Source organism: Aythya ferina, assembly GCF_964211825.1.
Source record: "Aythya ferina genome assembly, chromosome: 5".
Classification (NCBI taxonomy): Eukaryota; Metazoa; Chordata; class Aves; order Anseriformes; family Anatidae; genus Aythya; species Aythya ferina.
In genome coordinates, this window is record NC_140301.1 from 30,879,807 (window position 1) to 30,896,693 (window position 16,887).

General features: G+C 41.0%; 1 protein-coding gene across 2 annotated transcripts in view; it reads left to right on the forward strand.

The window, feature by feature from the left end:
• The first annotated feature begins 828 nt into the window (after nucleotides 1–828).
• UBR1 (ubiquitin protein ligase E3 component n-recognin 1) overlaps nucleotides 829–16,887 on the forward strand; it is a 60,181-nt gene continuing 44,122 nt past the window's right edge. For both annotated transcript variants that reach the window (XM_084520267.1, XM_084520268.1), the window contains exons 1-4: nucleotides 829–1,224; nucleotides 11,354–11,610; nucleotides 14,132–14,210; nucleotides 16,355–16,465. In XM_084520267.1, the coding sequence (XP_084376393.1) occupies nucleotides 844–1,224; nucleotides 11,354–11,610; nucleotides 14,132–14,210; nucleotides 16,355–16,465 (828 nt within the window). In that variant the 5' untranslated portion in view covers nucleotides 829–843. The remainder of the gene's footprint in view (nucleotides 1,225–11,353; nucleotides 11,611–14,131; nucleotides 14,211–16,354; nucleotides 16,466–16,887) is intronic.

The window sequence follows — 16,887 nt, forward strand, 5'->3', positions numbered from 1 at the left end:
ATTTATATACATATGAATATCTTTGAAATCATAAGTACCTAACAGACTTTCTGGCAAACAAAGATTCAAGGCTATGTTTTCTTGAATCTTTCTCATCTGGTAGCATGATACAATTTTGCTAAAATGTGCCCTAACATATGGTTGTTCTCGTCATGCCCCTTCAATCTTCTGCTGACTGTATTTTAGAGCATTTCAATAAAAAATGGGTATGAAGCTACCATGGAGAGGTACAATCATGTGTTCCTACAACATAAGAAAAGCTTTGGGAGTATCTCTGGCCCGATGCACTGAGGAAAATCTAACAAATATACCTGAAATGTTCACCTGCAAATGTTATGCCATCCGCAGCGGTATTTGAAGAATGTGCGAGTTGCTTGGAGGCTTGAAGCAGTAAGGCTGTAATGAAATAAGGTAGTTTTCTTCAGAACGGAAATATTAGGCATTCAATAGGTTGTTAGTGTGTATGCCTGCAGGGTCCAAAGTCATAGCTATTTGCCTATTTTTTTCTGCAGCCCCAGAAAGGTACAAACAGGGGAACGTGCAACTGAATGGTTTTGCAGCAATCTGGAAAACGTCCAGCAGCGCTTAGGCCAGCTCTGTCACATACGGGTCAAGTCCCTAAATGCCCTCATCTTCTGTCAGAGAAGCAAATCCGGAGTATGCTGAACAGTTATAATACACTGTAACAGCAAGGTGAGGATGAGAAATTTTGATTTTGGAACAAAGTACGTGTCTAGAGATACTGAGGTCTCCTACACTTGTGTGTGAGAGTTTGTAAAATTTTGCTTTTCTGTAGCCCAAACGGGTGACCTTAGCCTGCTGAAGTAAGAAGAATCTACCCAAATGTATTTGAAGGGAGCATTCAAATTACTAAAACCGTTCCCCTCACAGTGCCGACAGACCCAGATCGGCAGGAACCAGGCTCCCCGCCTCACCTCGCCTCAGGGCGCCCCCCCGGGCTCCCTCCCGCCGGGCACCTCCTGGCCCCGGGGCTGTGCCGGGCCGGGCCCGCTGCCGCGGCGCTTGCGCAGGGAGCGGGCGGCGCCTGCGCGGCGCAGCCGTGAGGCGGCGGGGGGCGGGCGGCGGAGCGGGCCCGGGGGCGGCGGAAGCTTGAGGCGGGCGGCGGCGGCCGCGTCTTTCGTTCCCAAGATGGCGGACGGAGGCGACGGAGGGCCGGCAGCGGCGGGCGGCCGCGGCCCCGCGCAGCCCCAGGAGCGGGTCTCGGTGAGGCGGCTGCCCGGCGCGGTTCCCCCTGCCCCCGCTCGGGGGCAGCCCGTGCCCTGCCCGCCCCGCCGCTCGCTGCGGCTGCCCCGGTGGCTTCCGGCCGCGGGGGAGAAGCGGAGCGGGCCGGGAGGCGCCGTTGTGCGGCGGCACCTGCCGGGGGGCGGCCGCGTAACGGCGGCGGGGAGCGGGGCGGGAGGGCCGCGGCCTGCCCCGGGCCGGCCCCGGGGAGAGGAGGGCTCGCCGCCGGCTCGGGTCGCGGTTTGGCCCGGGGGGGTTATCCCAGGGCTAACCGTGAGGAAGCCTCGGGGCTTCCCGGTGTCCCGCAGACGTTTTGGGGTGTGCGTGTGGCTCCTGCCCTCAGCCCGGGGGGGGTGCGTGGTTAAAGGCTGCGGAGCAACCGAATAAACGGCCGGTGTGGGGCGGTGGGAGCGGAGCGACAGAAAGGGAAGAGGGGAAGGGGTGTGGGTGCAGGCAGCGAGTTGTTTCTGTGCTGAATAAAATCATCCCCTCTTTTCTCTGTGAATTGCTTTAATCGTGGATTTAGTGTTTGCTGAGCACTTCTTGATCTGTCTGGAGGTAGTAGGTGAAGGGCCGTGTGGGCTTTCCTTTGCAACCCTGCAGAGTAACTGTAACTGTTGCAAACGCTCCTGCTAAAGTAGATTAAAACCTGGTGGCTGCCCATTTGCTAGCAAAAAGTCTGAATTTATATAGGGAATCTTAGGTTTTATGTTATTTTCTCCTGTTCTCCTAATAAGAGCAACAACCTGAACGTGTAGTCCAGTGTTGAAACTCTGGGTATTGGAAAGCTGGGCACAGGGAAGTCCGCAGAATGATGGCACCATTTAGTTCGAAAAGACCTCTGAGATCATCTGGGCCAACCTTTAACCTGGCATTGCCCACCGTGACTGAAAAGAGGAAGATGTAAATAGGAAGATACTTGGGAAACTGTTCATGCGGGCAGCAGTGGTAAGCCACCAACTGTCGTGTGTCTTACCTTTCCCCAGAATCGTAAGGATCAAATCCAAGGGGTGCAGCCTGTGCATCCAGAGCCATTTCTGAGGAGAACTGTATTTTGTGACTGTAACAGACCAGCACGTGGATTTCTTTCTGCATTATAAACAGTTTGATTTTAAACTATTAATAACGTAATCTGTTTAAATTATGATGTCAAAAAATGAAACCTGAGTTGAACTTGTTAAGCCTGAGAGACCGATATAGTCAGAGAGGTACTGAGGGCAATTGTTGCAATTGGTGGCAAAGCAATCCGCAATCTGCAATTGCGTTATTTGGGAACATAGGAGGCTGAGTTAGCCCCAGCAACGAATGAAACTGATAATACTGGTACTATGAGGAATGCGGGGGAAGATGTTGAAGAGCTCCTCAGCTGTTCAGAGTTGATACTGGTCCACTCAGTTGTCTTAGTTTTTATGTGGTTTCAGCCAACTGAGAGTCTCTGTGCCAGAATTGCAATTATTTCAAGTTCCAAGGGAGTCTGTTGGCCTTGCAGGTGACTGCCCAGGCTCTCTTGCTTGCCACGTGTCCTAGAGAGCTCCAGGAATTTTCAGAGTGAGTGTGGGGTGGAGATATTACCTCAAGGGGAAAGCAGAGCTAGGGATTTGGACTTAAATGGGGCCTGACAGCATTTATTAAGTCAGATTGCAGACATGGTTATAGTGGTGCTGGAGTCAGCTGCAATCTGGAAGCAGTGTGTCCAGTTTACTGCTGTATTCAAGGTGGTACTAGTTAGATGGAACTAACATATCCTCTCTGACTTATATTTTCACTGCACAGAGCTGGTCTAAATGTCCTTTTGCTGTGGTGCTAGGATCAGGAGCAGACACAACTGGCTGAATGGAGCAGCTTAAGTCTGACCAAACACATCAAATCTTTCCCGGTGTCAGTACAGTCAGAAAGACTTTTGCTCTTTTCTCCTCTCCAGCTTTGAGGCAGGTGGTGTTTGTGGTGCTGGGTTACATGTGGCTGGGTGACACTTGGGCTAGTAAACCTTCCTGGCGCGCTGGGTGCTCAGTGCAGAATTACCCAAATGGTTCTGCAGGAGCCAGCCTGAGGCTGGCATGGATGGGGATGACTCAGGTAACCAGCTCTTCTGCACCCAGCCCAACTCTGTGGTTTTGCCTGTGCATTTAACTCTGACTCTTCTGGTTGGGTGATTGTAGTTGGGAATACCTGAGCTGGTTTTTCACTGCACTGGCTGCAGTCTTAAAGGTCCCATCTGCGCCTTCCTCTTCTCTGTAGTGGCTGTATTGCTTCTTGAGCTGAGCTGTCCCTGAAAAAGATACAGCTGCATTTGCTATACTGGCGCTGACCTAGTTGTAAACCCTGTTAGCCAAACTTCAGTTCTTTCAGTTTTCTGTTCCTAGCAGCATCCCCAGTTTGCTTCTCTGACTGATGGGCTGGACTTGGCTCGTCTAGTAGCTGGCTAGCAGGCATTGCCAGTGGCCAAATAAAAGCCTGCTCTGCAGGCTGGTTCCAGCCCTTTGGTTGTTTGTCCATCTGTATTCCAAGCAAATTCCAGTTTGGCTCCTACCTGCTTTGGTGGCTGATCTCTGGAATATATCACTAGGGTTTAGGTACTAAAATACTTAAAGGATTTTCATTCATACTAAATCCTCAATTTTTGATGTATGAGTAACTTCTCAGTAATACGCGTGAAGAAAAGGGATTTTTTTTCAGAAGTCTTTTGTCATCAGTCAATATTTATATATAAAATGTAGATCTAAGCGGGATAGCAATGTAAAGGAAGAGCAAAATTTTGTTATTAGGGTATCTCCTTGAAAGTCAGGAAAATAACTTGATTTTTAATTTTAAATTCATGAAGTAAAGTGTGACACAAACACAGCCACTTGCGCGTTCTAAAGTATTTCAGATCTTTTTATATGGTTCAAAGCTATTATGTAGTTGAGAGAGTGCATGGGAGGAGCCTTGTGTTTGTAGCTGTGTTGTACTCAAGTACTAATAGAGAGTGAGTGTTTGTATGCAGGTTATTTCATGAGACTAATAAAGTGTCTGTCAGATGGCTTATTTTGGAGTTGCAGTGACTTCTTTCAGTTTTAAATCTGACCTCTCCTGGACAGAGTTAACAGGCTCACACTCGATGACATGTCCATATAATTTTACATCAATTTATGTAAGGTAAATTAGTTTAAAACATCATCGCTAGGCAAACTGGCATATCTCCAAATTGCATGTAGTCCAAACCACTGCTTTTAGAAGAGTGCAGAGTATTAGCATGCCCACGAAGCAGAGGCTGTGAAGTTGCGACAGGTAACTGGAGCATCGCCAAGGTCCTGCCCATGTCCTCGTGTATTTAGCATTCAATTGAAGTGCTTCCTTCTTGTTGTGGCATTGAGCAACGCTGTGGTTTTTCCTTCCTTGTCTGCTTTCATGTTTGCTCGTATTTCTCGGTAATTTTTGTGCCTTTTCTTAGTGCAGAAGTGAACTGTGATTGTGCAGGTACATCAGTTTTCTTCAAGTTATGGTTGCTGTATGCTGCTGTGAGGGGTATGTGACTCCTGGAGAGCGGAGCTGCGAGTGGATGTTGCTGGTAGCCTGTGACTGCCTAAGTGGCTTCTGGATCCCAGGGCACTAGAGGAGCTAGGGATAAACAGATTGCTTTGAAAGGTGCTGCGTTATTAGTGCTGAATATTGATGGATTCATCTGAATGCTATAGCACGTTAATTCAGTGCAGAATGAAAGTACGTATACAATGGATCCTAAAATTCATGATGTTTGGGAAAAATCGAATTAATGTACCACAAGTCTGAGTACACAGGAATTAATACAAAAACCTAGTATAAATAAATCCCCCACCTCAACGTAACAATATTAAATGGAATTGCTACTTTATAAATATCCACTGTGGCTACAGTGAAGTCTGGTGCTAAGAAATTAATTAGATATTTTGTTCCCCAGAGGGTAGGAGACCACAGCAAGGATGCTAAGAATCAAACAAGGAAAGGAACAAAGCCTTGTCTTTGTTTCTCTAGAAACAAAGGGATCTTGAGTCTGTCAAACGAAGAGTCAGTACTTAATGAAAAGGTTCTATTTTAAAGCTTCTCCCAGAATGCTACAAATAACTCTGCGAATCTGATTTTGCTATTTTTCCAGGGAGAATAATTATTTTTCGAAGTATTTGTTCTACATATTGTTTGCTTTAATACCTGATACAGAATTCCTGTTCCTTGTTGTGTTACCATGTAATTATACATTGCTATCTGCCTAACTCAGGTCTGACCCAAAAATTGGCAATGTGAAAGGTGTTCTGATTCCATGTCTCAAAGATCTGGGAATTATTTCTAGAGTGTCTTGCTATTTTGTTTTGCCTGTGGAGCCTACTTGGTAGTAGCCTGCTAATTTTGCAGCCTGTTTAAGCTAGCGTGCCCAGTTGGCAGGCAGTTTGATAGATAACTACAGGCCATGATTTCACTTGAAATAGCTGCTTGGGTGCCTGTCTGCATCCAAGTGCTTATCCCAGGGAAGTGAAGCTCTGTGCGAGTTTGGAAATGAGCATGATTTAAAAGTGCCATGTGAGAGTCAGGGAGGTTGAACAGCCCAAATCTGCGCCTTGCGTCCCCTGAAGGTGACTTTGGTTTTAGCTGTCCAGCAGCTGAAACAGTAACTGATCGTGCTGGTGGTCGATTCTGTTTCTCTGGTGGTTCTGCGAATCCGGTAGGTGTTGGAGACTACAGGAATCGAGGTAGGTTTTTTCTGTAGACCAAGCTTTAGTACTCTGCAGTGTTATTAAGAGCCTCGTTCCCAGTGGGTGAACACCTGCAGCATTAAAGCATCTTTTAACATTAATTGGCACCCTGCTTTGGCTCAGGGGCCGAGGTCTAAATGAATGTAGAGATCAAACACTTCTTTCATGTCTTCAGGTCAGAGTGGATGTTTTGTTAGGACAATGTTAAATAATTCTGAATGTTACCTGTGTTGTGCCAATAGAAAATAACTTTTGAAACCAGACTTGCTGTGTTCAGTGTAATTACTGATATCCAGAGCAGACCAGGGTTTGGTACGTGGCTGGTTCCCAGCTGTGTTATGTAAAGGAGGCATGTTACTGACGTGTCAGAAAGCAGGTGTTCTGTAATTGAGTACTAAGTCTTTTTTTTTTTTTTTTTTTAAGCTTAGATTCTCCACTAACCCATTGGCTATACTTTGTGAGAGTAGATGAAACACATTGTGAGCAACTACATGGTGCTAGTATGACAACACTGGTCATCTTCCAGTTTCATTCCCTGAACAGTATTGAGTGCCTGTTCATCCCCTTTCCCGATTTTTTAGAGAAATTTTTCTATTTGAATAGTACATTGGACAGAACTACAGTTGTGTTTGTAGCTGTGTATGTATTTTCTCCAGGCTACTGGAGAAAACAGTACATAGATTTGTTTCCAGCAATTGAATATAAGGATTAAGTGCAAATTACTGCAAGCTGACATTTGTATAATCTGCTTGGTACTTCAACAGTTTCTTTTGGACGTGTGGTGTGGTGACGTGAGATGATTTTGATAGTTTTGTGCTTCATGATGCATTCAGGGTTGTTTATTGTAATTGTCTTGTTCATCCCCCTATCTTTACGGGTCTGCAAAAATGAAATCAGGAAGAAAAATCTTTTATTTTTTTCCTCAGATAATAGAACTTATGCACCTAACAGCTTTTAATTTGACTTGAGGCAGGGAAGAACAAATCTGCTAATTGGTTTCTTGTACTTATTTGAAGCCTCTTTTTTTTTTTTTTTTGGAGAATAAGTATCTTTGAAGTTGAGATTAGTTGCCAAGTCTACTTGCTGTTTTTTCTAACGTAGTGCTTAGGTGGTCCACACTGCAGTTGGATCTTATTTTCAGCGTGTTAGAAAACTGATACTTTTAAACTAAAATAAACAGGAGGAAAAGTTGCTCTAAAAAATTAAAACCAGAAGCTCACAGGAAAATGTTAGTTAAGAATCTCTTAAAGTTTGCTTTCAAAGGCAATTTTCAGTGGTCTGCAGGTTTTAAGAACTTGTGCCTGTTTATCCTTTTGAAATGTCTCTCATGACTGCTTAATTAGACACTGTCAGATTCGAAGTTTTGTGGGATCTGTTGTTTTGCTAATCTGTTTAGTGCCAACTGTTCTATGCATCGAAGTAAAACAGCCTTTTACATTTGGTATTTCTGTTAAATGGCACCTGCTCAAAATTAGCATGTTCCCAACATTTTATACATTTACTTTTGAAATGCTGCTTGTCCCTGCTGTTTCGACAGGCAGCTGGTATTGACATCTCTCGCTTCACAGACTTATGCTGTGCACAAACTAGGCTTTTTCCTGTCTGCTTCTTTAAGCTGGAATATTGGAGCAGGGATGGTTTTTAGTTTGTGCTACTGGCAATGTTTGTTCCTTCAAAATTTGCTATTTAATATTTTTAAGTATTAATATTCCTTCTTTTCACTGATGACATTAATGCATATTTCTAAAAATATAGCCTTGAAATTTATGCAGTGAAAGACCAGCATGTCAATCAGCGTAGTTAAAGCAGAGCCGGTCTTTATAGTATTGCCAAATGCAAATGGTTTGTTTGAAAAGGCTGGAGAATTCAGAGAGAACTGTGCTCGGAATGGAAAACAAACTGTCACGGAGGTGATGGCTACTGAATGAACTAAGTAATAAGCCTGTTGCAATGACAGAAAATCCCTCATAGTGGTGTGAAATCTCATTTGACGCTTGATCTATAGGTGAAAAGTGACTTGAAAGAGTTTACCTTTTTTCCCCTTTTCATTGCATACTTGGTTAGCTCTCATTCCTATCGTTTGTGGTGTTCACAAACTAATGCATTCGAAATGACAGATATTCTGCTCTTTTTATAGGAGTATCTGTAGGCAGATAGAATTCTTCATCCTCTGACCTTTTCTAACGTGATCCTTCTGTTTGGAAAAAGCCTGCAAACTGCCCTTTCAGATGTAGGACAAAACTGCGTGTTTGGCTGGAATTGATGTTGGTCAATTCTCTGTGTGCTTATACATGTGAAAGGCGTATTAGTAGCTTGTCCTCGTGGAGGAGGACATCTTTTGATAGAAGATAAGGGATGATGCATTAAAGATTTTTATTTCTATTGTATTGTAAGGTATCACTTCTGTAATCACAGTCTTCTAGAAGGTCATTTAAGACTACAGATAACTGCTTTTGTTACACAGAATAGTTCAGTTACTTGGACTTGGACAAAATGGATGTTATCTCTGCTCTTTTGACAAAACTATTCACATTCAAGAAACATGTTTTTTCAGCTCCTGGTTCCAATCATCTCCCTTTTTCTCGTACTTTGAGAATTGTCATCCTAAGAAAGGTGGCTGTGACAGGAGCAAGTGAATAGAGGAGAAAAGATGGGGCTGGGGAAGGTTAGAGATGCAAAGTGGAAGGGAAGAGAGGAGGTAAGGAGTGTCTTTGACACACTCTTCACTGGTGTCAGGTCCCAGTGTGGCATTTGCCTGCTGTTAGCAGCACCTGATGGATGCCGTGCGGGTTTGCTTTCTCCCCAGGGATGCTGGTATTGTGTTCCTGCCATGGTTTCTCCCCTAGCTCCTTCTGGTGGTTGGCTGTGGTGGTTTATTTTTGGGTCACGTCAGTGCCCCCATGGTTCCACAGTATGGCCTGTCTGTTCCTTCAGGTAGGTTTTCCTAAAACTGAGCAAATGAGAACGCACAATCTCTTGGGACCCCCTGCGCCAGTGCTGACTGGAGAGCTGGAGGGAGCGCCTGCTTTCTGCCTGCAGCTGGCTTGCACGTTTCGTGGGCTTTTAGAGACTCCCAGCCCCCCTCTCTCCATACGATGGGAGGAAATGAATTTAAGATGATACACTATTTTATTTTCTCTTCAACACCCAATACGTGGTCAGTTAAGAAATCATAAAGAATTTACTTCTAGGAGACACAGAAGGAATGGGATGGATTGAAATTTAGCCTGGTGCAGCTTTCAGAAATAAGAATATTCTTATTTCTCTTTCTGAACATGATGACTATTTCTTGGATGATGTACAGGTTGAGTATAAATTAATGTGTTTACCAGAAGGCAACCAGCCCGCTTGAGAGAGTTCTCTTCCCTTCTTTCCTCTTGTTCCCTACTTCCTGTCTTCCATTCTCCCAAGAACATTTAAATAGAACTAAAAGCTTTGCGTAGGAATACTTGAAATGTTTTTGAGTTGGGCTGTGAGAACCCACTCTACGCTTCTGGCAGATTTTCAGGAAAGCTTAGCCCCATGTTTCTTGGAGCTATTATGTGTTCTGTTCCAGCAACACAGAAGCTAAACTTGCAGCATCTCTTGGGAACATCGCTTATTAAGACACAAGAGCAGCAGGCTGGGAGTCTCTTGTGCTTTGGAAAACCAGTGTGCTGAGGGGTCAGTGTCCCCAGCTCCACTTTGGAGCAGATGCAGTAAGCAGGTCATCGCAGCGTCTGTGGACTCTCTCTTCCGTCAGTGTCTGCCGTGCATTCTTCCATAACTTTGCAGTCAAGGATCACTGTGCTAAATCAAATAATGAACTACCTTGGGGTAATGTTAAGGTAGATTGGTGGCCAAAATACCAGTGGAAGCCTCAGGCTAAAGCTAAACATATTAGAAAAATAGTGTTTATTATTGAAGTTGTAAGGCAAATGTTTCATGTGATTAGAACACAGAACAAATATCTTTTGACAGACTAGCAGTGGGTAGTGGATATTATTGTAAAGCTAGGCAGTCTTAATCTGATATCTTGTTTCTGTTTCTTTTGTTTTGGATTTTGTGTGGATAGGTTTTTTTTTTTTTTTGTACCTGTCTGTACCATCTAGACACACAATTCTTCAGAAAACAAATGCAATTTCTATATGATATTTTGCAGATCTGGCTTTAAGAGTACTGGAGTTGCAGTACTATGGACTATATCTGTTGCAGTTTAATTTTTTTTGGTGTTAAAGAACTGTTCAAATGCAGGTAGCAGACCAGAGAGCTCTAGACTTACACATCTGGTATTTAATCCTTATCTCCGTTGATGCTGGGGGTAATCCATTGATTTGATTGATGCAGGTTTTATCGTAAATCAGAAATCAGACTTCTATTTCTTGCCTTTTGCATATAATGTCATATATTTTTGTCCATTAAAAAAAGTTGAACAGCCAAATTCTTTGAGGTTTCTCTCCAGTCCAAACTCTTCAATGGTTGCTTTGCTCATTTTCTACTTGCTGGCCTAGAGGAAGCTCCCTTTAGAGTTATTTGTGAAGTTGCATATATATTGTTTTCTTCAAAAAAAAGTCTTCGGGAGTAAGTCAAGGCTGTGTATGAAAGGAGTTTGCCCTTAGAAGCCTGGATGGATAAATTTGTTATCTGATTTGAAGGGGGGGTAGAGAGAAGCACTTTTTCTAAGTAATGGGAATAATGTGAAAGAATATTCAGACTTGATGGATGAATAGATCAACTGGAGAGAGCTGTTCAGAGAGCTAGAGTAGTTGCATGTGAAATTAGGGTCTTAGACTTCGGTCTGAGGTTTTTAACTTTCCTAATGTAAGTACAATTATTATCTTAAAATACAATTTAATTCCTTCAGCCTGGTTTCCCAAGGATATTCAGTTTCTAAAATCAATTGTTTCTTTCTCCCTCAGTAGCTTTTTAACCCTGATGAGCAGTTCCAACAAAATTTTACTGAAGTGTAATGATTTCAAAGACAATTGGATATGTTTTGTGGCTATCAGCAGGCTAAGGAACAAATCCCAGATTTACTTACCAGCTAAGACAGGGAGGCCTCTTCTGCTGCTCTTTGCTTTTGTTGGCATCTGAACAAACATCAAGATTTGTGTATTGGCTGGCCTGTTGGCATGTGTGTAGTTGAAAATTAATGAAGTACACTGGTAGCTCCACAGTAGCGTAGCACTTGCCAACTTTTGCCTCATGGTATCCTTAACAGAAGACTTCAAGGAAACAGAGGTTACTGTGGTGGGCACTGAAAGGTGAGCAGCAGGGACATTTTTGGGAAACCATGCTTTGTTGAGTTTTATTGCTCACAGAACTGACTTCTGATATGGAAAAGAATTCTGGATTCACAGTAGAAGTGCTTAATCCTATTTTCTTTATGTATTTCTTTATGCTTATTTATGGGTGTACTTTTCTTGCAGTGGTGTGATGAAAGATTTGACTTCCAAGCTACATTTTTACAGTGCTTGGCAAAACATGTGCCAAATATTTACTCAGCTGAGATGGACCCCTTGCTGGAGAAACAAGAAGAAATGGTTCAGGCAGCAATACTTTACCCCCTGGAACGTTATTTGTTTGGGGAAGACCCAGATACATTTCTAGAGAAACTACAACAGAGTGGAACATCACAGCTCTGTGGGAAGGTGTTCAAAGGAGGGGAGACAACATACTCTTGCAGGTAAGAATTGAAGGTATGTTATTATGAATGCTTTCTTGTGAGGTAATGAAGCAAGCGGATTTAATAAAATTAGTTGTTCTGCTAACTAATTGTTGCCTGTATCATGGTAGGTCTTTATTTTTTTGAAGCAAATACCACCATCAGTTTTCAAACCAGTGAAAAAAGCAAGCAAAACTACATGTAAAAGCAGGCTCCAGCAGAGAAACAAGAAAGGAAATGCAAAGGATGCTAATGATACTGAAAGCCATTGATTAGAAAGATTGAATGATGGGGTCTGATAGGGGTCTGTACCTGGGACTGAAGGATAACAGTCCCTTTTTAAATTTTTTTTATTTTTTTATTTGCCTGCATTGGAATCCAGCATTTCTGAGCATCCTCAGTCCTCTGCACAAGCAGTATCTATGTAAACAATGGTCATTTCTCTCCTTGGTTCTCATTCTGGATTATGTTAAAAATGGCAGCATATTGATTTGGTATTATTTTATTCATTTATATGTCAGAGATCTTTGTGATGGATTTGAAGTTTGCAACTATTCTGGCTGTTCATTAGTCTTACTATGATGCAACTGTCATAGTTTGTAGTTTGCATTTTATTTTCTGCCTATAAAATTGCAGCAGAAATGCCAGAAGAGTATCAATAAGGGTGAAGAATATTAATATGAATAATAAAAAATAAAAATTAAAAAACAAAACGAAACTCCAGCCATTAGAATTTAGGAAATGTCAAAAAGAAAGCTCTCTGTAAAAATAATTTGTGAACTATACTATTGGGTTTTAATCAGCCACGTACTATTACGCTTTTTCTATAAATAAGTTAGGCTTGTGCATGAAAGGAAAGTAGTCTTTGAGTAAGTTCTCATGTATTTGCTAGATGTGTACACTTAATTGGGAAATGGATTGTTGGACAGCACAAGAAGGATGGGAAAGTATTAGAATGAGTCCAGAGGAGGACCACAATGATGATCAAGGGGCTGGTGCACCTCTACTGCAAAGACAGGCTGAGGGATTTGAGCTAAAGGATCAACCCAGAGAAGAGAAGGCTCTGGGGAGACTATAGCAAACTTTTGGGGCCTAAAGAGGGTCTGCAGGAAAGCTGGGGAGGGACTCTTTGTCAGGGGTGTTGTGACAGGACAAGGGGAAATGGCTATAAACTAAGAGAGGATAGGTTTAGGTTAGATATAAGGATGGATACCATGAGGATGGTGAAATGCTGGAAACGCCAGAGAAGCCGTGAATGCCCTGTTCCTGGAAGACCAGGCTGGATGGGGCTTTGGGCAACCTGGTCTGGTAGGAGGTGTCCCTGCCTGTGGCAGAGGGGTTGGAATGAGGCGATCTTTAAGGTCCCTTCCAACCCAAACCATTCTGTGATTCTATGATTTTTCTGAAGGAGAAGGATGGTCAAGGTGTCTGTTTAGTATTGCTGAAACAGAAATAATCCTGTTAGTACCTGTGCAGGGCTCTTGGATGACAAAAGACAAAGTGACAAAGATATATCTCTCAGAGGTTCTCTCTTTTTTCACTTCCTGTCTTGCAACAGTGTGGTAGTACTTATATGAGATACTGTACTTAGTACTGCAACTGAAGGTTAATATATTTACTTTACGCTTCTAAAATGCTAAAAATAATATGCTCTGAAATATTAAAATCTGAATGTATAGAATTGGACGTTCAAATACGGAAGGCATTTCTGGCTTAATTTTTATGTCTTTTAACTCACATTGCAGTTGGTTTATGGTAATGAATGGTAGCAAACCATTAAACTGTTGTAGTGAAGATTATCACCTGAAGGTTTGAGAGGAAATTCATTCTGTAATCAGAATTATACTAGTTTAGTTGTAAGGAAGGCTTGAACTAGATGGTGAAGAATGGCATAAAACAAAGATTAATATGTTATTATCAAACACCTATCATTCATATTTTGCTTAGAATGACACAGCATTTAAAGAAATTGTGACCGTGTTTGAGGGTGGAAAAAAAGCAATATAAAGCTGACATGCATATGGAGCACAGAAAAAATTAGATTGCATACATGAATTATAATTCTTTTTTTTTTTTTTTCAGATATAAGTGCTTCACTGAAACTGTTAAATTTTAAAGTATATATTCTTCAATTCAATTTGTAAAGGAATTCTACTCAGATATTAACTCGTAACTGTTTATAAAAAGTTTCAGACCTAACCTGGCAGAAGTGTAGCATAGCAAACCAGCTACAATTGTTGGAAACCATAGTAAAGGGAACTTGAGTCAGTCTCATTTTTTTAAGTAGCTGTTCATTCCTAGTGAAGATATATATGTTAACAAGTTTTTGAAAGTGGAAATGAAGCATATTTCTAATGGAATTTGAAATAACAGGTATTTGGTTCAAGCCCACCTGGCTTTCATACTTCTGTGATGTGGAATAGCCAATGTTTTTCAAATTTGAATCTGTTGTTAACCTCAGTTTTCAGAATAACATTTTCTTTTGTGCACAAGACTTGCGTGTTTGTTTTAGAAAGTTTTCCAATTACCTTTTTTGTTGCAGAGATTGTGCAGTTGATCCAACTTGTGTACTCTGTATGGACTGCTTTCAGAATAGCATTCACAAGAACCACCGGTACAAGGTAGGAATATCTTAAGAAATTTTACTCATAGATTTAGAGAAGATTTTACTTCAAGATACAGGAAATTGCATATAAACTAATAATTTTCATTCAAAAAAAAAAAACCAACAACTAATTTACTGATCAATTCAATCTTTCTCACATTTCTAACTACCTAAAGCCTCTTTAAAGAACAGTACGTTTATAAGTTAAGAAAATCAAAGGGTAGGAAGTGTTTATGAATGTGTATGTTTTTTTTCTCTTTGGCAATATCACATAGTATATGCCAGAGCAAAAAGCTGTGACTGAAAATGACAGTCCTATTGCAAGTCCCTTTCAGTACTATATATACAAGACTATGTTCTGTTTGGAAATCTAGAATGGGTGTGTATGTACAGAGACCATTATTTCATTGCTTCTATCACTGATGCACTCTCCACATTTCCACTGTTTCTCCGTTTCAGTACCCATAAACTACTTTGGGCTTAGAGCATGGACTATAAAAGTTAAAAGGAATGTTAAGCATAAGATTTTTAAGGAGTTTGTTGTGGAACTTGATCATCTCTTTCTGATATCCTCTTGATTCTGTTTGAGACAAATACGTGTTATCTTTGAGAGAGTCCCATGCTTTAACTACAGAAAGATCTTTTAAATAATTCTTCACTAAGTCTCTGCCTAAGCTGTTGTCTACTACTTACTTTGTAGGCCCCTTGTTTGCTTGCCCTCCACACTGATACCTCTAATTTTAATAGTGTTGGAAGCAGAAATAGGGAACAGCAGTGTCATTTTTAAAGCTGGTCTAACTCTGCTGCAAGGAGTGAGGAAAATGTTCAGAAACATTATGTATTCAATTATCCTTCACCACTGAAAACTGGGCTAGATTTTTTTGCATGTTTTCATTTTATTAATTGACATTGTTTCAGAGATTTGCCCTACTTGAACCGCTAATTGGTCATAAATCCCCTTTAAGCAGATATTTTTCAGTGAGAGTTTGGAAGAACATCCCAGCAATTCCAAAATTATTGGAGAAGAAAAAATATTCTGCCCCTCTGTATAAGTCTACTGATATGAAAATGTGTTGTAAATATGTATTCAAACATGTACAAAGCTGCCTTGCATATGCAGAACTTCCATATACCTGTGTGCGCACTCAAAGTTTATGGAGGAATAAGATGGTAACCCAGGAAAACAGCCAATAATGATGACAGAGCAATTTGGAATCACTGCTGAGTTGAGATGCCGGTTTGGTATCCTGTTGTCTTTTCCATGTTTTTCAGTAACTTAAGACTGTTTCCTTCAGGCAAAACAGCAGCCTGGAAATAGTAGCAGTTGTGCTGCATTTTCATTTTTAAAGATACGATCTAAAGAATGTGGAGTGTATTCTTCAAGTGTTTATAGAATAATTTAGGTTGGAAGGGACCTAATGAGGTCACTTAGTCAACCTCCCACTTGAAGCTAGTCTAATTAGATCAGGTTATTTTAAAACACATCAAGTAAATAATGAATTTTTTAATGTTTTTTATTGGGTCACTTAGTGTTTTTATAACTATTTTAGAATTAGGGTTTTAGAGTAAGCTATGGATAATTATTTTTGCATGAGTTTCATCTGAACTTTCTGCCAAAATGAAGAGTCAGTATTTCTGCAAGTGTCATTTCTGCAAGGTTAAAGTTGCAAGAACGTATTTAGATACTGATTAGGTCTTGTTTCCTTTGGTTAGGACTAGAGGTACTACTAAGCTGTAGTACCTGTTTAATACACGTATCCTTGTAAAATTATTTTTTAACTTTTCTGAGCAATTTGTAAAGATGATGTTGAGCATCACCCTTATAATTTTGCTAATAAGCCCAGAAATACTATTTTGCCATTTATGAAATGCGTATTCGTTACTCATGTTTTTTTCACCTACCTCTTGTTAAATTTGTTGAAGATGCAACAGCAGCTGTATTTTCCCATTTATTTCCTGTTCAAAAAGTTGCTATTTTTTCCCTGCTTCTCTGACAACTTTTCTAGCTTAAAAAAAATAAATAGTTGTGGTAAGCCTACACATGCACCCTTCTATTTTGTAGGTAGGTATTTATACTTGTGTTTGACATAAATAATACACATTTCTATTGTCTCACTGTTTGTGTACATATTTCATGACTGAAATTCGTGCCTTTTACAGATGCATAGTTCAACTGGGGGTGGATTTTGTGACTGTGGGGATACAGAGGCATGGAAGGCTGGACCAGTGTGTACTAAACATGAGCCTGGAGCATCAGGTTCTCCAAAAGAAGTAAGAATTTTGCTTGAAGTGAAAGAATAAATATTGTGAATATTAGGAATTCTAGGACTTATACAGGAATAATCTTTTTTCTTTGTATAAAAGCACATATTGTATGATTCATGTGGCAGGTGCAATTGAATTGAATCAGGATTTCCTTGGTGAAGGTGTTTATTGGGGTGAAACGTACTGTCTCCAAACAAAAAGTAAAAGCAATAGAGCAATTCCAACAGCCTATTTCATCCATTGCTGTCTCTGATTCTGAATCAAAATGTCAGTGTCTCACTCTTTTCTTTGGCTATCTGTGCTATTCAGCTATTATGTACAAATAGTTTACTATTGGATAGTTTAGTTACACTACTCGATTTTGATGATACTTTTTTCCCCACATTACTGTATTACTGAACGGGTTTTTTTCTCATGTACTTCTGGTG